The sequence below is a fragment of the Lasioglossum baleicum genome, chromosome 7 (assembly GCF_051020765.1).
Source record: "Lasioglossum baleicum chromosome 7, iyLasBale1, whole genome shotgun sequence".
Taxonomy (NCBI): Eukaryota; Metazoa; Arthropoda; class Insecta; order Hymenoptera; family Halictidae; genus Lasioglossum; species Lasioglossum baleicum.
Genome location: NC_134935.1, coordinates 16,165,827 through 16,188,132, shown reverse-complemented (window position 1 = coordinate 16,188,132; position 22,306 = coordinate 16,165,827). Strand labels below are relative to the sequence as shown.

Genomic DNA, 22,306 nt, shown 5'->3' with positions numbered 1-22,306 from the left:
ATTTATAGAATAAAATGTGTCATATTTTTTATAAAAATTCCACGTTTATTCATCCTTCTTTCATATTAATATTACAGACAAGTCACGTTAAACTATGCCCTGATGACGAATTTACTTTTTATATCGCAATGACGCAATAAAGGAAGCACGAACCACATGACTCAGTAATGACGCAAAAAGATGCGCATCGATCTGGCATTATTTAGAGTTCTTAAAAATACATATTTCCTTCAATATATTATGGACATAAGCTGCACTTTTATATTTATTATGTATAATGTATTAAATTCGTATACATTCTCGTTTTTCCGTAACAAAAACTAGCGTAATAAAAATCGTCTATTTTTTAACATATATATAACTCCATATACATAAATATAGCAAACGACCAAATGTATATATTAATTGATTTATTTCATTTACACGCAAACAAAACATAGAATCTTTACTTATGTAATGAAGTATAATTACTATAGATGGATTCTGTTTATTTTAGTTATGTACATATAAAAATTATATAATGGCAGTTCGAGTGTTGCTGTTGTACAATAAATTTACACAACCACAGCAGCATAAAGTAATACTGTATTCGCACACAGTATGTATACGAGTAACACTGTGATTGTAAGGCATATATTCTACAAAAAAATTTGTACATTCACTTGCGTGACTCTTTTTACGATGAATTCATTAGGTATTGCCAGAAAACATTTCGTTAAATTATTCTAAAATAAAGTTTTTGTTAAAAAGCATAATGATTGTTATTCATAAGTGATTCTATGGATTCTTTGATATTAAAATTTAATGCTCCTAAATATATATAATATAATGATAATTTAAATAACGACCATTGTTTCGCTATGGAGAGCTTCAAACTTATCCAAGTATTTGTGCATAATTTTAGTCGTTCTCCGTAAACAGAGTGTATGCAACATTTCGACATTTCCAACATTCCGAACATTCTGGATTCTGTCTTTAAGTTGTGTTCGATAGAACGTACAAGATCGTTTGTTTTGAGAATTAACAACATTTGTCTGTTCACTTTTTCAAGCACATTGCTAATCTCTGGTAACAATAGTGGTATTTCTTTTTGGAATTCTTGCTTTTCCTTAACATCGTATTTAGTTTTCTGTATGCCCGCCATAATGGCATTCCAAGACCTACCCGATACCATGCAAGCTAGTAACCCGTATAGATCTGGAACACCCAACTTGGCGCAATGCGTCTGCATCGCATTTTTGTCACTATTAAATATTGCTAACCACAGTTTCGAATACTCCCACCGAAATTCATTGGAAAGATCAGCATACAAGCCATGATCCAAGAGGACTATTTCTGCTTCGTTATTTTTCTTTCGAACTAAAATGTTGCCAGGATGGGGATCAGAATGTACAAAACCGACAATAAATATCATGTGACTGTACAGTCGGCCTAATTTGCTACTAACTTCGTAAGCGTTTAAGTTGTTGTTCTGGATATATTTCAAATCGTTGACTTGACCTCCGTCTATAAATTCCATCGTTAATACACGACGCGATGAAATATCCCAGTAGATCTTTGGTATTTTCAACCAATGGTAATGAGAAAATATGCTTTTAACTTTCTCTGCATTTTTCCCCTCCTGTAAGAAGTCTAATTCTCTAGGAATGTTCTTCTTAGTTTCATCCACGAGCCAATCGAATTTGAAGTCAGGAAAAACTAACGAAGTAATCTTCACTAAGGCTGACATAGTTTTTATATCCACGTAGGAATTCGTTTTAACAGACCGATGTTGAATTTTAACAGCAACAACGCTGCCATCTTTTAACACAGCTTTGTGAACTTGTGCTAAACTAGCTGTTCCCAATGGTTCGGGATCGATACTTTCAAATATTTCGTAAGGATCTTTCTTGAAGTCTTCTTTGATCACGGTCAATACATCTTTGAAACACGATTGTGGCGCAGAACTATGTAATACTCGCATAGTACTGACATACTCTGGTGGTAGCAAATAATCCAATGCCCCAATATGTTGACCTACTTTGATATAAACACCTTTATTTTCACAGCAGAGCTCTAAAAGCTTCTGTGCTCCGAATTTGTGTACTCTTGATTTTAGATCCAGATACTCTGGACTATCTCCTGTTAATTTACTCGCGTATAATTCGTTTTTATAATGTCTACCTATTACAAAAACTTTAACTGCGGCTCGTCCAAGTCTTACGATGCCTATAGATCCTAAATCGTACTCGTTAGCTCTCAGAGAGGCCAGCGTACCAAAACCGATGATTCCAAATGCAGTTGTTCTCAACAATCTTCTAGAGATAAACATTGTCAGTCGATCGTAAATAAAACAATAAGATTTCTCAATAATTTCTTCTATTCAGCCTGAAAGGAAATATTGTTCATGAAAACACTGCAATCATGACATAGATACATGTCATTTAAATAGATCTTGTCATTGGGCGAACTTACCTTAAAAACGAAGCTGATATTCACTTTTCCTTGGTAATTAGTTTTTACACGATAAAAAGTTACGTAATGTATTTGAGTTTTCTGATTCAAAAATTGTTCATTAAACTTCAAAGGTCGCGCAATAACCTAAACTATTTACATAAGAAAAGTAGGGCCAAATTTTTCACTAAAAATTATTCTATGTATATAATATGATTTACTTTTTCAGTTTCTCCTTTAAAAATACGCAATTTGTTTCATCGTATGATATTTTACGAATCTGTTTCTTTTGGAAAAGTGACATGATAACCTGTATCCATCCATGCACTGTTAATCTTTGTACACGTGGTACATACGACGAAAATTTCCATAAAACATATTCAATTTGCTTTGCATTCTGAAGTTTGTTACTACATACGTAATCGTATGTCGTATACTTACATACATCAAAATACCAAATAATTTGATGTGTATTTACATCTGTTGTTTTCTTTTTTTAGAAGTTCAAACAATTTCTTAACCTAAGCATATCGAATATGTCATATTTATGTAAAAAATTTATGAAAACATATTCCTGTTGTTCAGTATTTAATATTGCAAATATATTACAAATTTGTATTTACATTATATTACTTTAAATAACTAGAACTAAATATATAGATTATATGCGACAAGCGGGACCATTGTAAGTCTTTACTGTAAAGACGGTGAAAATACGATGTTAGAAGACTAGGCTTTGCGTCAACTTTTAAAACATCATTGACTTACTGCTTTACCAGATGCATGTTGTATCAGGGCTCTCTGAAATAAATCATATACATAGGACTTCAAACAATATAGGAAAAAGAGAATGATCTATTGGGTTGGCAAGAAACTAGTTTTGGATTTTTTATTCGAGCCATGAACTTTAGTCAATAAAATATTTTCTTATTTATTCTTCTTGGCAAAAGATCATCGAACAAAAGGGAAAATATCTTATTTATTAAAATTCATTGCTTGAATAAAAAAATTTGGGCTCTGTTTCACCTTAAAATACCGAAATTACTTTCTTGCCAACCCAATAATTCGTCTTTGCTTTGTTATTTGTGTTTCACCTTTAGTAATGGAATAGCATTCGTCAATTGCAATCCTAAACTCCTCGCGAGGACGGTGGGAGCCGCAGTTCCTTTGTATAGCCGATGTAACGCGTCGATCGCAAGCATCGTTGGAACGTTGTATCGTTGTCTCAGCGTTTCGTATTTTCTTAGATACATTATGTCGCCTAAGCAAGCTCCATTAATTGTAGCTTCTGCGAGAAGCTGGACCAACAGCGTTACATCTCCAAAACCCAGATTAACACCTTGACCAGCTAATGGATGGATTCTATGTGCTGCGTCCCTAAGAATTTAATCGTATGTAAGTATGTATATATGCATCCATTACCTGCTGGTGAAAGTTATTAAACCATAATCTATGATGTTATTTTTTTACAAACCCAATCAAAACAGTTCCTGCTTGAGCATATGATACTGAATGACCAAATTGTAAAGGAAAAGCTGCACGCGATCCTTCAACGATAGCCGATATCGACGGTTGCAATTGTCTCACTACACCCGTTTGTAACGACAAACCTTCGAGTAATTGTTGGAGGGCCCGCATGCCACTTTCAACTATTCCATCTTTCGGATACAATCTCCATAAAGCATCGTTTATGCTGTCAACAAATTCCTCTTCGGAAACTTTTAAAAGTCTCTTCGCTTCGTCCATCGGTAGCGACCATACGAGTGAACTAAGCGAATCTGTTAGCTATCGTGAAAGTAAGGGTCAGTGTGTAATATTTAGCCCGTTCAAACCAGTTTATAAGAAAGCAAGAAGAACTTGTAAAAATATGTAAAAATTACAGGTAATAATGCTATTGGACCCATTGGAAGGAATCTCTGCCACGCAACAATGTTTTCTGTTGGCTGGAACACAAATATAAATTATTGTGGATTTCAGTAAAAGATTAAGCAATATTTGAACAGCACAATCCTGACCTCTGATAATTTAAGAGTAGCAACAACACCCAGTTGATTATAATTCCATTTCACATATTGCGTACCCATAGATTGCCGTACCAGTGAATTGCCACCGTCTGCTCCAACCTGCAATAAACCAAGTACTCTTTAATGTTTATTAAAAGATTTACTACTCTATGGTGACTAAAGAAATGATCGAATAAAGGATCAGAGAGAGTGAGAGAGAGAGAGTCCTATAAAGATATTGGTAGTGCTGTGCCTGTAGGAAGGGGAATTCTCAGTTATGAGACTTGCAATATGTCTGGAAATAACTTCAGTCCTCTGCTACGCTTGAGCAGAAGTACTGAATGCACGCTTAAACTGTTTTACACTTGACCTTGCTGAAATGAATCACTTTTTAGACACTATTCTTATATTATGGTAAATGTTCCAATTCCATTCATTGTAAAGTGTAACCACAATAACTGTATAGTTTTATGCTTACGCAAGGGTGGATAGATACAATACGACTGGAATTTTAATTTAAAAAATTGTGTAAACACTGTACTTCATTTTGAAATAATATACAACCTATGTTTGGTATTCCAAGGAAAGTGTAACATGTAAATACAATTGGTTTCCTCGAAAAATGTCTTTATCAATTACAAGAATAAGTATGTGAATTAAAAGTGAAATAGTGTAAAGTACATAGAAATTTTATGTACGATTCTTCGATCTGAATGCTAGAAGAAAACTTGAGGAGAGAAAAAAGTTTGTAACAAGGAAGTTTCTCTTGATTCATGTGTCCAGCAAGAAGTAGTAGGAGCTAAATATATGCCAGTTCTGTTTTCTAAACACTGAGGAACATGTGTGCTCTTGTTCCGAACCATACAGGCAGCTGAAGTGGTTTTCAAGTACTTCAGAATTTGGAGCAGTGCACCATGTGCAGGTACCATAGCACTTTTATTTCTTAGGCATCGAACAACGAAGAAGAACCGAACGCTTGCGACGTTTTAAGTTTTTAAACGTAGCTTAAACAAATCCATACGAGTTGACATGTCAGTCCAAAAAAGAAAGCCTCTCCTAAGTAGATTTTTAAGTAGTCGCATTTCTCATGAAGAAACAAATACAGCCGATGTAATGGCAACGCCGTCTATTATCCTGAACGATACCGTAAGTATGCACGAAGCGTTGTTTAAACTTCTTTCAAAATAAGCTTGCCGAACGTAAATCATTTCAGGGAGACTGCGAACGCATTTGGATGGACGATAGAGAAAATAACAGTATAAGTTCCGAAAATAGTTCCGATTCGGTTGCTTATCACATGAGAGAAAGACAAATGACAAAGGAACAACCATGGAGCAAAGAAGAAATTGTTTCAGCTCTTTCTAATTTGCCAGTCGGGGAACATGCTCTTTTCATTGTGCCGACTCTTTACGGCGATACGTTGCATAAAACTTTAAATGAATTTTTAAACGACAACGGCAAAATAGTGACGCCAAATATTAGGAAAATTTCTATACCTCCGTATGAAAATGGGTAAAACGATTATTGTATTCGTTGTCGGTAACAATTGCATTGAATACAATTTGATTGCGTACTGTTTGTGTTTAATATAGAAGCGTACAAACTCCATTATTAAGCATTGATAATGATGCGATTAGTAGTGTGACCGTTTCGCGAGATTTAAAGAACTGGCCGAATACTTATCTCTTAGTCTCTTGTTTTCTGGGTCATGTAGAACTGGTGCAAGTTTTATTGAAAAGAAACATGAACCCTTCAGTTAGAGACTGCGACGGCAGGTATAGAATTAAATAAGAAAAGAATCATGTTTGAATATGATAAAATCGTTGTCGATAATTTATTCTATAGGACACCGTTGCATTTAGCTGCTTGTTCAGCTTCGGTGAAAATCTTGGAAGAGTTATTAGAATACGGCGCGAGTCCAGGTGAATGGGATTTCAACAAGATCTGTACACCTTTACATTGTGCTGCTGCTACCGGGGACATCGACTGTGTGAAATGCTTGATAAAGGCAGGAGCAGATGTGAATGCTGGACTCTCTGGAAAAACTCCGCTTTATTATGCCGTTTCAAGCAACGCGGGAGACTGTGTCGAAGCTTTATTACAAGCAGGCGCTTCCCCTAACAATCCTCAGGTACTTGTGTTCAAGTCTATCTTATTATGCCGGATTCAAAGCGTAACACTTGGTGGGTGTTGATATTTCTCGATTAACATTGTCTCCACAGGTTTATACGGAAACAGCGTTACATGTAGCGGCAGGTCTCGGTTCTGTTACGTGTACAGCATTGTTATTAAAATACGGGGCAGACGTTAGAGTCCAGTTTAGTTCGACGAGGTCGACGCCTTTGCATTTAGCAGCTGAAGAAGGCAGCGCGGAATGCACAAAATTATTACTAGAAGTTGGCGCGACCTGTGAAGTAAAAAATTCACGAGGTCAAACGCCACTGCACTTGGCAGCTTTATCCCAATCGGCAGAAACTTTAGACGTGCTTCTAAACGCTGGTGCGAATGTCAATACAGAAGATAACGACGGTCGTACTCCGTTGCACTCTGCTGTTGCAAAAGCTACCAGAGGAATAGAATTGGTCAGAATTTTAATGCAGGTCAGTTTACCGGTTTAAAATGTTCCGTGGAAAGTGTCTTGCACACATTTGTAACCACGTACATTTCTCCTTGAAAAGGCTGGTGCTTCGATCAACAAGCCAGACAAATTTGGCTATACACCGTTGCACATTGCTGCCCTAAACGAAAGCTCGTCGACAGTGATGATGTTATTGTCAAAAGGAGCAGACGTAACTGCTAGAACCAAAGGTGGTATTTCTGCGTTGAGTTTTATCGTTCGCAGAACGCCTGATGTGCTACCACGATTTATTTCACGCTTGGACCAAGCGATTTCTTTACACGATCACGAATTGGGCGACGTCGATTGCGAATTAAGATTAGACTTTAGACCTCTGGTACCAGGCGGTAGAGGTGAAATGGATTTAATGTTGTGCCTTGTAGAAGTTGGACAAAGACATGTATTAAAACATCCGTTATGCGAAAGCTTCCTCTACTTGAAATGGTTAAGGATCCGTAAATTTTTCTTGTTAAGTTTGATATTTCATTCCATTTTCGTTGCATTTTTCACCGCGTACATAGCAGTTACATATTTCTGGAACATCGAGAAACTCCGAAAAATAGTTTTCTGGCCAGTATTGATGTTCACCGTGACACTTGCCTGTAAAGAATTCTTTCAAATGGCACACGGTTTATGGTCCTACGCCAAAGGATGGGAGAACTGGCTCCAGTGGAGCGTTATTTTGATATCCGGCATAATATTGATCGAGCCGGTTTTTCATTGGCAGCACCATATAGCAGCGCTTGGCATACTTTTAATTTGGATAGAGTTAATGATGGTGGTTGGGCGATTTCCAATGTTCGGCCTTTATATACAAATGTTTACACAGGTCTCGATTAATTTTTTCAAATTCCTTGGTGCTTACATGTGCCTTATAATTGGCTTTTCATTAGGTTTTAGCGTATTGCATAAGAATTATAAATCGTTTGCTAACCCTTTGGTTGGTCTATTGAAAACAATTATAATGATGTCTGGAGAATTAGAATTCGAGGACGTATATTTCGACGAAAGTGCACCAATATTGTATTCCGGTACGGCACACTTAATGCTTCTGAGTTTTGTCATCTTAGTGACAGTAATTTTAACGAACTTAATGATGGGCCTTGCTGTATCGGATATACAAGAATTGCGAAGATGTGCTGGATTAGACAGATTAGTACGTAGAGCAGAGTTAGTAGCACACTTGGAAAGCATGTTGTTTTCAAAGATTTTGGATCGCGCTCCGAGTAGAATTATGGAAACGTGTAGACGAGGAGCACTTCTTTTACATCCACCATATCATTGCGCGCTTCATATACGTCCGAACGATCCCCGCGAAAATCGTTTACCACGAGAATTAATAAAAGCTACGTATCGCTTGGTGAGCGAGAAAAAGAATCGTAATACAAATATTAGAAGCACATCTGTATGTAATAGAAGCAATACCGAAGCCAGTAATTCGAAATTAAGCAGACTCTATAGCACAACTTCGACCAGCGATAACAATCAACAACAGTTCAACGAATTGGCTGCCGAATTAAAAAGGTGTTCATACAATATTGGTGCACGCCTAGACAATTTATCTAATAAAGTAGAAAGTGTCATTAGAGAGTACAATAATTGAATAAAATGCGTGGCATTTGATATATTAAATTTTTCATTAACTTACCAATAACTGAGTTTTGTATTTTTTTCCATTCTGCAATTGTATCTTTGCGGCATCTCCTTGATGTTTGGGTAATTTAATATCTTCAACTTTAGACGCATAAACTACGTTCACATTCTTCTTCTCAACCAGTTGTTTATTTACCGCGTATAGCAACAGATCATTTTCAACAATATAGGCAACTTCTTCTGATAAATGATCTTCGTTGAATTCGATCATAGCATCGGAACAGGCATCCCATATCTACTAAAAGTATCATATTTAATGCAATGTGTATTACAGTATGTAAAATATTAAAATTTTTTATGATACATCATTATATATTATTTCAATTTTGTACAATACCTGCATTTTTCGTACTGGGCAATATCGTACTGCTTCTATGTGCTGCCATGCTCCTATACTTGACAGTAAGGTACGTGTTTGTTGATTTAGAGCAACCACACGATTAGAATATTGTTCTTGTAGTTTGTATTCAACTTTGTTGCTACCTTCCAGCAACAGAATGTTCTTACATTCAAGTTTTCTATTGTTGGCTACCACAAGGAAAAAGTATTATCTATGACAGTTATTGTAACATCAATTTTTAGACAATAACAAGGTATGTATAATAATAAGGCACAACGAACGAAAAGAAACTAACCTAATGCACAGGCAAGTGTGGTTCCAACCATACCGCCACCAGTGATGATGATATCGTAATTTTCTACATCTTGAGCAGTTGTACACAAATGTTTCGATACAATCAACGATGCATTAGGAGCAATAGATCTTTTCGAAACTGATATTAAACTTCCGCAATGCGAGAATTTTTTTATCAAAGTCGCCATTTCTATTTATGCTTTGTATTGGATTGATTGTATCGTATATCGTATCTGATTGTATCACTGTATGTTATGAATATACGACGCACTTTTACGAACGTACGACGTACTAATGTATTTATACATGGATTCTATATAAATACATATTTAAATATATAATATATATTTATCTACAGTCTACAGAACATATACACGTGACAGAAATAATGGTGTAAGTTTGTAATACATACCATCTCGCGTGATCTCGCTCTCGCTTTGTTTCACTTCGTTTGGGGTGTATTTATATTATAAATAGAATGAAATTGTTGTCTTCTTTTGTTTCTTTCTTATATGTATATGTATATCTGTACATATACATATATTCAATAATCACCCCGACAGCACAGTCTGCCCGAGCCCACCGCCGGACCCAGCTAGCCGAGCCCCAGCCCGACACGTTACGGGCTAACGCAATGCTTGGCTCAGCGTTGAGACCAAATCAGGACGATTTAGCCTGGCCCCTGTGCACAAAAGGGCGCGATTTTCACCTGCCGGGGGCTCGAGCCCAGAGCCTGACGGCCGGGCTGGGATTCAGCCTGTTTTTGAGAGGGCAGCATGGTATCACACTAATGTGGCCAATCAGTGCTTCGATTGGGCCCAACTTTTCTCGCGCATGCGCGACACAGGGCGGGTCGCATCAATGTGGCAGTACTTTGCAAATGCGTAGCAGTCTCCCTTGTTACCGACAAAAGTATAATAAGTTAATAAATAAGACCTTTGAGGGCGATTGCTGCCTAGATTGACCTTTATCTGGCGTTTTTGACTACTGAAAAAACCCGTGTTTGTATTATCACGCAATGAGAACGCGAATCCCGCACCCTTGCAATCTTGCAAATCGGCTGAATCCTAGCCCGGCCGGCAGGCCCTGGGCTCGAGCCCTCGGCAGGCGGAAAACGCGCCCTTTTGTGCACAGGGGCCAGGCTGAAACCGAGCCGGTGTGCCGTCGGGGCAGAGATGGCTCAATGTGGCTCAACTGTCAAGCTGTTGTTAGTTGAGCAAATATTTTGTATAAATAAATATTTAGGTATATATATGAATAAATATGTATGTGTATCAATATACAATATATTAGTTTATAAGCGAATAAAAACGATATTATTTATACATTACTAATATTTTACAAAGAAGAATTGATAAGATCTTTTTCGTATTATCGTTTCTTCTGACAGAGAGGCTTCTGATTTACCATGGTGACGAATATATCAGGAAGATTAAATACATTGATCTTTTCCAAGTGTGCTTCGCATAGCGAGCTCATTTTGCTGATTTTTCGATATATTTGTCAAAAATGTTGCACAACGGCGATAAATTAGGAAGATATATTGCGAATTGTATATCGTAATTCGTATAAATCATTTTCAAATATTTCCGCCGATAATACAACACGCGAACCGTATAAAAAGACTGGTAAGTATTAGTTACCTATACTTATATACCTATATTATCAAACAACAAAGTTAGACGCTTTTCATTGTACGAAATAATTCGATGTTAATGATTCTAGGTATAAAAGAACAATTCTTTCTATTGTTTGAAAAAGTTTGTTTATTTTTTAATAGATAATGGCAGAGCATAGAGGCACATCATTTTACAACTCCTGTGTAAAAGTTCCAGTGGATCCTTGCAGTAGGCAACCAACTCCTTCCTACGAACGTCCCAGACTCGCAAGAAGTTGCAAAGACAACTACACCAACAAGGGAAATAAGATAAACTTTGCATCGGACAGTCGTATCGTCAGCAAATCAGAGACATCGAGTCCCAGAGAAACTGTAGACAACTTTCTAGAATTTTTGGAGAGTATCCCGGACTATGGTCAAGTTCATCACTTGTCGAATGAACAGTTTAAGCAAAAGGTTGAGTATTTAAAGAGGAAACAGAAGTTGTTATTGAAAAATTTGGAACATTCGCTTGCTGACGATGAAGAGGCAAATATATCAGGGTCATCCATATCGAAGTATGATCAGAAATCAAGAGCACAAAATAAAAATGTTACAAACGACTTGAAATTAAATGGTAAAAAATGTTATCTGGAAGAGTTCAGGATAGCTACTCCTGTACTTGATTCATCTGACAAGTTTCTTTACCTTACGGAGGATCAAGATTTTCCAACGACTAGGTATGTGCAATGAACTAGGTACAAGCTCGGTGTATTCATTTGACTGTACTTTCTATACCATGCCTGCAGACATAAGCAAAGGGATAAAGAGTCTAAAACAATATGTAACGAGCAAATACATTTGGCCGATAATAGTTGGGGACTGTGGGACGAATCAAAGAGTCAAGATAATTCGGAAAGCGACACGGATAGTATAGGAACAAGAAGTTTGCCAGCCAGTATCTCCAAAGAGTGGCATCCTACTGTACCTAAGCCATTTAGCTTTACTTTAAGGTAACATATACATAGATATATATGTATAAGATTAAAATGTATGTATATAATGTAAATCGACTGTCGAATGTTTCAGAGAAGAAGCAGAAAAGTATATGGAGCAAGTTGAAACGGGGGATACGCAGCGCAAACACTATGGGAATACCGATAAAAGTCCTTGCAGAAAGCGTCGCATAAGACCGATTCCGCTTACATCGAAAATTCCACTTTACGACAAATTATTAGCGAAAAAAGAAGAACGGTTTGATCTCGTTTGCGTTTTACTCACAGGTTGAGTCAATAAGCAATGTCATGTGAATCATTGGTTTATTTTCGAGGCCCAAAGTCAATTCAATTTCGAATTAGTGGTTTTTGCCGATTCGATTTAAAAGAAATACACAGTGTTAGCCGACGCAACCTGTCTATCTTATATAAAACAAATTTATAGCAGTTTTATTGATTCATCCAGTATATATTTCCTTTTTTTCACGATAGCAAACAGATCCAAGTTACAAGATACCGTATTTATTTTGTAGAAGTCGTCTGATTCGCGAAGAAAGTGCCTTAAACCTAATGTCTCAGGTGCGTCCGTTTCGGCTCGAATGCGATCGTCGAGCACGGAGATCTTTGGTACGATCTAGCCCAGAGATTCGCAGTAAAAGCGTGAACGTGTGCACGAAATTCAAAGCTAAACCCGTACCGAAGAATCTCTTCAGTACCGATATATACGATCGTATGCTCGAGGACGAATATTACAGGTCAATAGAATAGATCAATTGTCTAGAAACGATTGACTCTACGCAGGCATAGCTAATGAGAATCGGCTGGAATGTTCAGGCACTTGCAGAAAAGAGTCAGAGCGGCAGAGTTGATGAAGTCCTCTTCTTTGCCGCCGTCGATGGCGAGGCGAGAACGCGTGAAATCCGCGTGCACGCGTTTCGAAGACGCAAAGAAAAGTTGCGACGAGAATCTGGGCAGCAGGAATTCTCTCCGGTCGTCGAACGTTACGTCACCGCCGCTAGAAAGATGCAGATCAGCGATGTCGCTTTTGCCGCAACGAGGAAATAATTTAGCGGCTATTTTGAGGTGTCAAGTGTCACGGTGCTTATCGGAACGCTGTTTGTCTGTTTGTTGTACCGGAATCGCATCACGCTAATCGCACTCTTGTTTATGTTTCAGAGAGAAACTCGAGCGCGAAATAAAGGACAAAATGGAGGAGAAACGTCGAGAACAGGAAATAAGAATGAGAGAATCTTGGATCGGACGGAATCCCGTGTGGAGAGCTCTGAGGTCCGCGGCAAGGTACGACTCTCTTCAAGTAAGATCACCGTACGCGTATCATTTTAGCGCGAGACATTCTCACGACGAGTAGGTACCTACAAGTGTATACATTTTGAACATAAGGCACGATCATCAGAGGGACCTTAACATCCGAACCTCGCTTCGTCGCGACGAAGCGCGCGAACAAGCGGAACGTCATCGATTACAGATGGAAATGATGCTGGATCGCGTGACTCAAATACCAACTTTGTTCGAACGTCACTCTCAGGTGAATCGAGCGAACTTTGACGCACCGGATCACGGAAAACCGTTAACGAGGCTTTTGTTTCAGACTTACCAGGTGCTGATGGAAACGCAACAAAAAGACGGACCGAAGTTGCTGCAACGAAAGAAGAAAAGAAAACAACAGAGGCAACAGTCGTGCATGGTTGGCATGAACTCGTATATCGACTACGATAGCATTTGTAGACCGGATTCTGGATCACTCACCAGCTCCTCCGGAACGTTATTGTCGGCCAGTCAATCGTCAAAATCTTCGGACGCATCCATGTCGCATGCTTCCGACAAATCGACAGCGAAATCTCAGTGTTCGTTTTCGAAAAAGAGAGGAGACCGCGGTCAATTGAAGGTTTCCATAAACGAGACGGCGGAGCTGATCAACGATCAAACTGAACACAACGAGTTGCACGACGAATTACACGACGATCAACGTTCTTCTAGCGACGAGCACAATGAGAACGCGTCGCAAACCGGTAACCACGATATCGAGAGTAACGGTAGCGTCAATCGATGCTGATACATAATCATAGCAATGACGTTATATGTACAACGCTTCCTTTGGTCGTTCTGCTTACGATTTCAATACGATTATGTTTTTTGGACTTCGAATGCACAATAAACGGTTCTTTAATCAATAGTGATTTATTGTTGACGTTATAGTAAAATTTACAATGGTAAAAATATAGAATCGGAAATTACAGCGTTGGAAAGTCGGTTGAAGCGTTTCAGCGAAAAGAAACGCGTATAAAAGATGTCAAAGTCCTAAGAAAATGTCGTGTACAGTAACCTAAGGTCTAATGATGCCCAAGATCCAGTCTATGTAATAGACAACGTTTGTGTAAACGCCGGGGACTCCTTCTATGGCGCAGCCACGTTGTCCGAAGCTAACGATCCCGAACTGAACGGATTTCACGGTGTCCTTGAAGACCGTCGGTAACTGGAGCGGTCCACCGCTGTCTCCGGTGCACGCGTCCGTAATTCTGCTGCCGCCAGCGCACAACTGCTTGTGCCAGATTTGCACTTTGCCCCTGTAGACTTGTGCACAATCCGGCAAAGTGGCGATCGTCAATTTCACTTGCAGCAGGGCCTGACTGCGCATACCGCTCTCCGTCGTACCCCAGCCCGTCACTACCACCTGTCGTCGAAACAATCAGAGGAAATGGTCACGAGAACGCTTCGAGGAAAACTAAGCTTATTCAAAGCTGACAAAACTTACCCTTTTCCTTGGCAGAGTAGCGTTGAAACCGACCGGCAGGCAGATCGGCCTCACGTTCTTCGGCCTGTAATCAGCGTCTCCGTTCAATCGTAACAGGGCGATGTCGTTCTGCGCCGATCTCGTCGTATAGTCAGGATGAAAATGCACGCTCTCAAGGCCAAAGTCTTGATACCTCTCCGCGCAGGCCACCTCGAGACCCCGGTCGTCTTTGTCGCAGTCGCGTTCCGTGGACAAATCGTGTTCCCCTATCCGTACGCCGATCAGTCTCGTACCTAAAGACAATATATTGGTTGTTCTATTTTTACTGCTTCGGTGGTAGTAGTAGTAATAATAGTATCAATAAACGGGACCCTCGTCCTTCCGAGGTTCAGGTGCCGGATTAACAATAAGAACCGCGCGGTTCGGGACGGAATGGTGGCTTTAATTGCCCCCTCATCGGGGACGAAAGTCTTTTCTTTGGAAAACGGAGAGTTTTTTCCACGCTAGGCTACCCAATAAACGGGACCTCCGCCCTTTCAAGGTTCTGGGGTCTGGACAAACAATAAGAGCCGCGCAGTTCAGGATGGAATGAAGGCTTTAATTGCCCTCTAATCGGGGACAACAGCTTTTTCTTTGGAAAACCGAAAATTTCGTCGACGCTAGGATACTCTTTCGTATGATACATATTTGGTTATCGAATACTGACTTACCAGAGGGTAGCCTTGTGACGCAGTGGGCAGCGGTTAGCACGTATCGCTTGTTGATCAGCGTTCCACCGCATTTGAAGTCCGGGACACCGCTTCCGGAATCGTAAGCGAGCAATGCCATCCATGGAAATTCGAACACGCTGGTTTTGTCACCACCGATGATTTTTTGCGTGTAAACCGGACCACACGAGTCTTCGTTTATCAGATTTAAGTTCGGGTGGTTTGAAACGTCCGGGGGTGCGGGCAGGTTTATGAGATCGACCTGCGGGCTCGGAGATTCCGTTGACGTTGGGGGTGGTTCTGTCGTTATTACAGGCTGAAACCATTGTTCTATTATTCACCGCAACTCCTTTGTAGCGATCAGCTACTCAATGGCGACACATCACAGCTACGATGAAAAATCAACAGTATCGAAAACAGAAATACAGTAGAACCTCGATTATCTGTGTTAATTAGTGGAACATGATTGTATGCACCCGAATAATGCAAATTACGTCTCGTAAACGAAAAAATAGGACTTTTGAAGGCGATGGCGGCCTAGATCGACCTTTTATCTAGCGCTTTTGACTACTGAAAAACTCTGTTTTTGTATCCTGGAAAAACGATTCTACTCCATTAACGCAAAATAATTCTTTGTGGAAAGTATATTCAGACAAAGAATAATTCAGATAAAGAATTCGAACATCAGAGGTCCGGATAATCGAGGTTTAACAATCGAGGCTGTACGTTGTAGTTGTACACGGCCCGTACACAGGCCAGAGATGGGCAAAAATGTATCTAAAATTTTCAAATAAAAGATAAATGAAAGTTATCTTTTATTTGTAGTTATTTTCCTGAAATACATATTCGACACAGTGTATCTGTAAGATACTCTCCAAAAAATTTCATTTGACATCTGTAGGTTATCTGAGCTCGAAGTAACTGCGTATGCGTATTCAACGCCTCTAGCGGCGAGAAGTTATTCAAGAGGCACTATCCGTAAGATACAGCGTGAGAATTTTCAGTGTATCTTTCACAGTTATTTGAGAGTCGAAGCAGCGCCACCGTGTATCTTGCGGTTGTATCCGTCAGATTTTGGCTATTGGAAATGTATCTGTGAGATTTCAATGGGACGATTTCATCTTAACCTTCAGATGTATTTGAAGCTCGACGTAGCAAGATACTTTATTCAATTTTTTTATTCGTGACGAGTATTTCTCAGAGATGAAATCACATGTATCTTTAATCGTAATTTGTATTTGATTTCAAATACATCTTGATGCGACGTTGCCAAATCGTAACACTAAATGTACAAATGATCGGTTTAAAAACTGTGGAGCTCATAGAACAAGGGGAGCTTGTAGGCTCCTAAAATTTCTTATTTTTGAAGGTTAAACGTTACCACGGTTATGTACGAAATATTGTAAAAGTTGTGAAGTATTGTCAATATTTAATTTTGTACCTCACACCATATAGATGCATTTAACTAAATACATACAAGTCATAAGTAAGGGAAGGAATTGGTAAAAGAAAGAAATAATATGTTATTAATAAAGTAATTCAGTTTATATTTGTCAGTAATTTTTAAAACAATTTTTGCTCGTTAAATAACACGATAATTGTAGATTCTATTATAATTTTTGCAGGGTGTATAAATTATCTCTATTTATTTTTATTAATAATTTTTATTCGTTTGAATACATAAATTTTACATTTGTGCATAAATTTATACAATTTATACTAAATTATTAATAATTTAATAAATAACGCAAGGAGTTGTTAAAAGAAAGGAATAATATGTTATTAATGATATGTTTTTATTATAATTTGTGCAGGGTGTATAAATCATTTCTACTTATTTGTGTTAATAATTTGAAACTGTTTTGTTTTTTTCCATGGTCCTCCGCTAATGTAAGTCACATCTGTATGGAAATACTATTTTCTTTCTGATGAACTGATGTTTTGGATATCTTCGCTGCATCTAAAAATTAGAATTTCTTGGTGAAAAGCATTGTCCAATAAACGGGAAGATTTTTAGCATGAATATATTAGGTTGGAGGGAAAGCTATGTCGTATTTTAAATAAACAGGTAATTTTGCTTGTAAATCAAAACACATGTTAACTAGCGAGTCATGGGAAAACAGGAATTGACAGGTTATCTGAGAAATGACAACATATTGTAACAAATAATGAAAATTATATAATTGAATAATATTAAACATGTATTTTTATAAATTGAATCAAATGTTTTCTTTAACGCTAAACCTACCGAGCCTCAAAAGTAACTGGTACACACATGTTCCCTTATAAAAATGATAAGATTGATTTTATTTAGACTTTGTATGGCTCCTATTGTAAAATGTGCACTACTACAGATATCTATACAATTGTTTCTTATGAAATCAGTATTATTAACTTTCTAATTGTAAAATAAAAAATCTGGAACTGGTCATCTTGACCGCTGTTGGTAGGATTAGTGTTAAAGTTAAAATACGCTAGAATTTTCTCTCCAACCTAATAATATTTTTTAATTTTCCTTTTGTCAGTAATGTTTCAATGTCTGAGAAAATAAATATAAAATAAAAACTTACCTGAAATGACAGTGACAAGTTTCACCAACACAATACCAAGTCATCGGAAATCAGGAATTGACAGGTTAACTGAAAATGTCAACATATTGTTACAAATAATGGAAATTATATATCATATCAATAAAATAAAAACTTACCTGTGACAGTGACAAATTTCACCAACACAATCGCGTGACAGGTGGCTGAAGTTACCGAATCACTTACACACGCTTTTTATTAATTGGAATACTCTATTACAAACACGTGCACAAGCATGTGCTAAACTAACTTCACTACACGTAAACTGACGTAAACCCACGGCGATGCAACGCGACGGGCGCTCACCTGTCGCGTAAGCTTATTTGTACGGTCCCCGATATATACATAAATTAATATATTGTTATAAATATATATATATATATAAGTATGTACAAAATAAAAAAATATAAATATTTATATATATTTTTTTAATAAAAATTTATTTGTTTAAACAATTGCTTAAATAATAAACAGTTATTTGTTTAAACATCTGTTTAAATAATAAAATGTATTTGTTTAAACAATCGTCCAAATAATGAAAATCTATTTGTTTAAACATGTGTTTAAATAATAAAAATTTGTTTGATCAAACAATCGTTTAAATAATACAAATGTACTTGTTTAAACAATCGTCCAAATAATGAAACTCTATTTGTTTAAACATGTGTTTAAATAATAAAAATTTGTTTGATTAAACAATCGTTTAAATAATACAAATGTACTTGTTTAAACAATCGTCCAAATAATGAAACTCTATTTGTTTAAACATGTGTTTAAATAATAAAAATTGTTTGTTTAACCAATCGTTTAAATAATACAAATGTATTTGTTTAAACAATTGTTATAGTCCTTATTAGAGTATCCGAATATGGAATAATAATGAAAGTCACTGTAAATGTAAATACGTTCCTCGTATTACATTACATATGTATTACGACGTGGCAACGTCGCATCAAGATCTCAGTGTATTTGAAATCAAATAAAGATATCAAATAAAGATACATGTGATTTTCATCTCTTCCAGTTACTCGTCACAAATACAAGCGTCAAATAAATCGTCTGGCTAAATCCAGCTTCAAATAACGAATACAAGATGACGGATAAATCTCGCGCGACATCTGGGGATTCAAATAATCCATATGATTACGAATCTATTTCTTCAAATAAAATCTGACGGATAACTCTGCAAGCAAGTTAACGACAGATACAACCGTAAGATACATCGTGGCGCTGTATTCGACTCTCAAATACAAGTCGAAGATAACCAGAAAATCGTCGGAGAGACAGATGAATAAACTCTCCAAACCGCAGCGCTCGACAGATGAAGTTACAGATACATTGTGGCGCTGCAATCGACTTCGAATACAAGGCGAAAGATACAGGTTATTTGTATCTAGAACGTATTTGAATAATTTTGTATTTAGATACTGCCCATCTCTGACACAGGCACCTGTTTAAATTTACCTGCTGTGCGCAACAAACTATGGGAGTCCTGCCGTCGAAGCCGCATTGCAAGCTCCGCAAGTAGTCCTGAATTTCTTTGGTCAAGGGTTTCTGTTGCAAGAGTTGAACCACTGCCGGACAATTCCGCGCATTGATGCACAGACCGGGTCTATTCTCGGGCGTGGAGCACCTGTCCTCTATCCGGAAGAAGAAAACTCAATATTATCGGACATAGCTGGAAGTTTTCGCGGAGTGTTTGGAAATCGAGGTCCGTCGGATCATCGTCGGCTCATTGGCTCGTCGGATTCGGTAAACGCGTTACGTGCTTATGCGAAATTATACTCACGTGCAGTACACCACTGCAGAAGAAGAACCACCAGCACGGAGAGAAGAATGTGACGAGTCATTCTTGTGCAGATTCTGTCAATCGCGCTTCTCTTTGCTTCGGAAAGACGTTCAAAGATCAGCGAGACACTCCGCGCACTGTTTGACCGTGGATCGTTCGCAGGAGTGCGTCACACGATTCTTTCTCCCGTTATACCGATCTGATTCAATCCGATCCGATACAATTGTTTGAACAAACACTGACATCAACAAGGAAGACGAACGTCACGTTCCGAACGATCCGCTCCCATTCGACAATTGTCTGCAGCCAGTGATTTTTCAAACCGCGTGCGAAGCAGACAAACCTGTTTCGGAAACTGTTTATTTTCTGGTTCTGCGGAGAACGGATACCCGCGCGACGGTCCTTGACGTTCTAACTGCTGCCATCTGTAGACTTCCGTGAATCTTCCGAGTAAGCGAAAAAATAGTCTGCAGAGGAGGGGGCTAACAGGAAAATTCTTCCAGCTAATGAAAACGCGCGATGCAAGTTTTAAAAGTCTGACCCCTGCTCGGTTCCGGTCGCGCGGTCACGTATTCGCGGCCGTGACCGCGCTCGCTCTTTTCTTCTTCTTATTCGGCTAAACCGGTTCCGAAGCTAACGTTGTTCTTTCTTCCGAGATAATTTCGAAAAATACAGTTGCACTTCTGTAAATCCACCGATGCAGGTACACTCTATTTGCCCATTCCCATCGAACGAACCCGACAAATTTTGGTCGCGGATTACTACATCCGCGATGCGTTGCGATCGTTTAAGTATTCCCAGCAATTCCCGATAATTCCTAATAATTCCCAGCGTTTCCCAGCACGGAGGAAAAAATTACGCGTCTCAGAATGAGTCATTCGTCGCGCTTTATTTGTTGCGGTGCGGCTTCCGCGAGTATAGGAAAATAATTGTTCGCAAACAGAACCGCGCTCCCATTACATATACGCGTGTGTACACAACTGCAGACTACAAACCACTCGCTCAAAACGATAACCTCTCGAACCGATTACGATAGCGATGGATTGCAAAGAAAAACATTCTCTTCTCAACGAATTGGACACGTTAAATCTCGTTGAGATTTCTATTTAAAGAGTGTATACTTTATACTGTAGAATGTAGGTCAGGGAGAGGCAAGGGTTGGTCGGGGGTATGACCACGGTACAAGTACAAAATAGTACAAAAAAGTGCAAAATTCCCTGCGCAGAATCGGAATTTTTCATTCGAGTTTCAAGGTCTCATCTTGCTGAGTATCCAAGGCACGAAGTCGCTGACTTTGGTGTAGACGCCAGGCCATCAAGGCATACTCTTGCCGAACAGTTCCGCGCATTGATGCGCAGACCGGGTCTATTCTCGGGCTTGGAGCACCTGTCCTCTATCCGGAAGAAGAAAACTCAATATTATCGGACATAGCTGGAAGTTTTCGCGCAGTGTTTGGAAATCGAGGTCCGTCGGATCATCGTCGGCTCATTGGCTCGTCGGATCCGGTAAACGCGTTACGTGCTTATGCGAAATTATACTCACGTGCAGTACACCACTGCAGAAGAAGAACCACAAGCACGGAGAGAAGAATGTGACGAGTCATGCTTGTGCAGATTCTGTCAATCGCTTCTCTTTGCTTCGAAAAGCCATTCAAAGATCAGCGAGATACTTCTCGCACTATTTGATCGTGGATCGTTCGCAGGAGTGCGTCACACGATTCTTTCTCCTGTTACACCGATCTGATTCAATCCGATCCGATACAATCGTTTGAACAACCACCCACGTCAACAAGGAAGATGAACGTCACGTTCCGAACGATCCGCTCCCATTCGACACTTGTCTGCAGCCAGTGATTTTTCAAACCGCGTGCGAAGCAGACAAACCTGTTTCGAAAACTGTTTATTTTCTGGTTCTGCGGAAAACGGATACCCGCGCGACGGTCCTTGACGTTCTAACTGCTGCCATCTGTAGACTTCCGTGAATCTTCCGAGTAAGCGAAAAAATAGTCTGCAGAGGAGGAGGCTAACAGGAAAATTCTTCCAGCTAATGGAAACGCGCGACGCAAGTTTTGAAAGTCTGATACCTGCTCGGTTCCGGTCGCGCAATCACGTATTCGCGGCCGTGACCGCGCTCGCTCTTTCCTTCTCCTTGTTCGGCTAAGCCGGTTCCGAAGACAACGTTGTTCTTTCATCCGAGAAAATTTTGAAAAATACAGGTGCACTTGCACTTCTGTATTCCACCGATACAGGTACCCAGTAAGCAAAATGCTCGATTTTGGACGGGAATCTGCTCGGGCATAATGCTGGCCGCTCGGTCCTGGATTCTGCTCGACAGATGGGCTGGATTTCTGCTCGAGGCAGGCCTGGCTGATTGGGTACGTTCTATTTGCCCATTCCCATCGAACGACGCCGACAAACTTTGACCTCGGCATACTACATCCGCGATGCGTTGCAATCGTTTGGGCATTCCCAGCAATCCCCGATAATTCGCAGCAATTCCAGCGCGGAGGAAAAGACTACGCGTCTCATTGTTAGAGTT

The 22,306-nt window shown here is 39.0% G+C and overlaps 5 protein-coding genes and 1 long non-coding RNA gene across 7 annotated transcripts; 2 read left to right on the top strand and 4 right to left on the bottom strand.

Moving 5' to 3' along the window:
• Positions 1-697: 697 nt before the first annotated feature.
• Positions 698-2,593, bottom strand: Adck1 (aarF domain containing kinase 1). The gene is made up of 2 exons (XM_076428333.1): positions 2,455-2,593; positions 698-2,367 (listed from the first exon to the last, which is right to left on the bottom strand). Exon 2 carries the CDS (start codon positions 2,309-2,311, stop codon positions 743-745), a length of 1,569 nt encoding a protein of 522 aa, XP_076284448.1. The 5' UTR covers positions 2,312-2,367; positions 2,455-2,593; the 3' UTR covers positions 698-742.
• A 411-nt stretch (positions 2,594-3,004) lies between these two features.
• On the bottom strand, positions 3,005-10,427 carry Coq6 (ubiquinone biosynthesis protein COQ6, mitochondrial). The gene is made up of 9 exons (XM_076428351.1): positions 9,753-10,427; positions 9,342-9,653; positions 9,044-9,234; positions 8,702-8,941; positions 4,449-4,556; positions 4,314-4,376; positions 3,908-4,218; positions 3,528-3,810; positions 3,005-3,234 (listed from the first exon to the last, which is right to left on the bottom strand). Exons 2-9 carry the CDS (start codon positions 9,526-9,528, stop codon positions 3,190-3,192), a joined length of 1,428 nt encoding a protein of 475 aa, XP_076284466.1. The 5' UTR covers positions 9,529-9,653; positions 9,753-10,427; the 3' UTR covers positions 3,005-3,189.
• Positions 4,338-8,947, top strand: Pyx (transient receptor potential channel pyrexia). The gene is made up of 6 exons (XM_076428317.1): positions 4,338-5,582; positions 5,650-5,948; positions 6,029-6,211; positions 6,282-6,567; positions 6,659-7,036; positions 7,115-8,947. Exons 1-6 carry the CDS (start codon positions 5,466-5,468, stop codon positions 8,654-8,656), a joined length of 2,805 nt encoding a protein of 934 aa, XP_076284432.1. The 5' UTR covers positions 4,338-5,465; the 3' UTR covers positions 8,657-8,947.
• A 327-nt stretch (positions 10,428-10,754) lies between the features above and the next one.
• LOC143210964 (uncharacterized) lies at positions 10,755-14,126 on the top strand. 2 transcript variants are annotated; one of them, XM_076428324.1, is made up of 9 exons: positions 10,755-10,968; positions 11,121-11,677; positions 11,747-11,950; positions 12,027-12,191; positions 12,466-12,687; positions 12,767-13,030; positions 13,109-13,231; positions 13,334-13,478; positions 13,542-14,126. In XM_076428324.1, the coding sequence occupies exons 2-9, from the start codon at positions 11,124-11,126 to the stop codon at positions 14,004-14,006; spliced, it is 2,142 nt and encodes a 713-aa protein (XP_076284439.1). In that variant the 5' UTR covers positions 10,755-10,968; positions 11,121-11,123; the 3' UTR covers positions 14,007-14,126. The 2 variants fall into 2 exon arrangements, with proteins under 2 accessions (XP_076284439.1, XP_076284440.1); XM_076428325.1 differs by lacking the exon at positions 10,755-10,968 and having other exon boundaries at positions 11,102-11,677.
• Positions 14,113-21,685, bottom strand: LOC143210979 (melanization protease 1-like). The gene is made up of 6 exons (XM_076428363.1): positions 21,311-21,685; positions 19,769-21,161; positions 19,444-19,619; positions 15,395-15,707; positions 14,706-14,977; positions 14,113-14,624 (listed from the first exon to the last, which is right to left on the bottom strand). The coding sequence occupies exons 2-6, from the start codon at positions 19,827-19,829 to the stop codon at positions 14,277-14,279; spliced, it is 1,170 nt and encodes a 389-aa protein (XP_076284478.1). The 5' UTR covers positions 19,830-21,161; positions 21,311-21,685; the 3' UTR covers positions 14,113-14,276.
• Positions 17,169-18,337, bottom strand: LOC143210998 (uncharacterized). Its single transcript, XR_013009364.1, has 3 exons — positions 18,099-18,337; positions 17,962-18,030; positions 17,169-17,351 (listed from the first exon to the last, which is right to left on the bottom strand). It is a non-coding gene; the product is annotated as an uncharacterized LOC143210998 (long non-coding RNA).
• Positions 21,686-22,306: the final 621 nt, after the last annotated feature.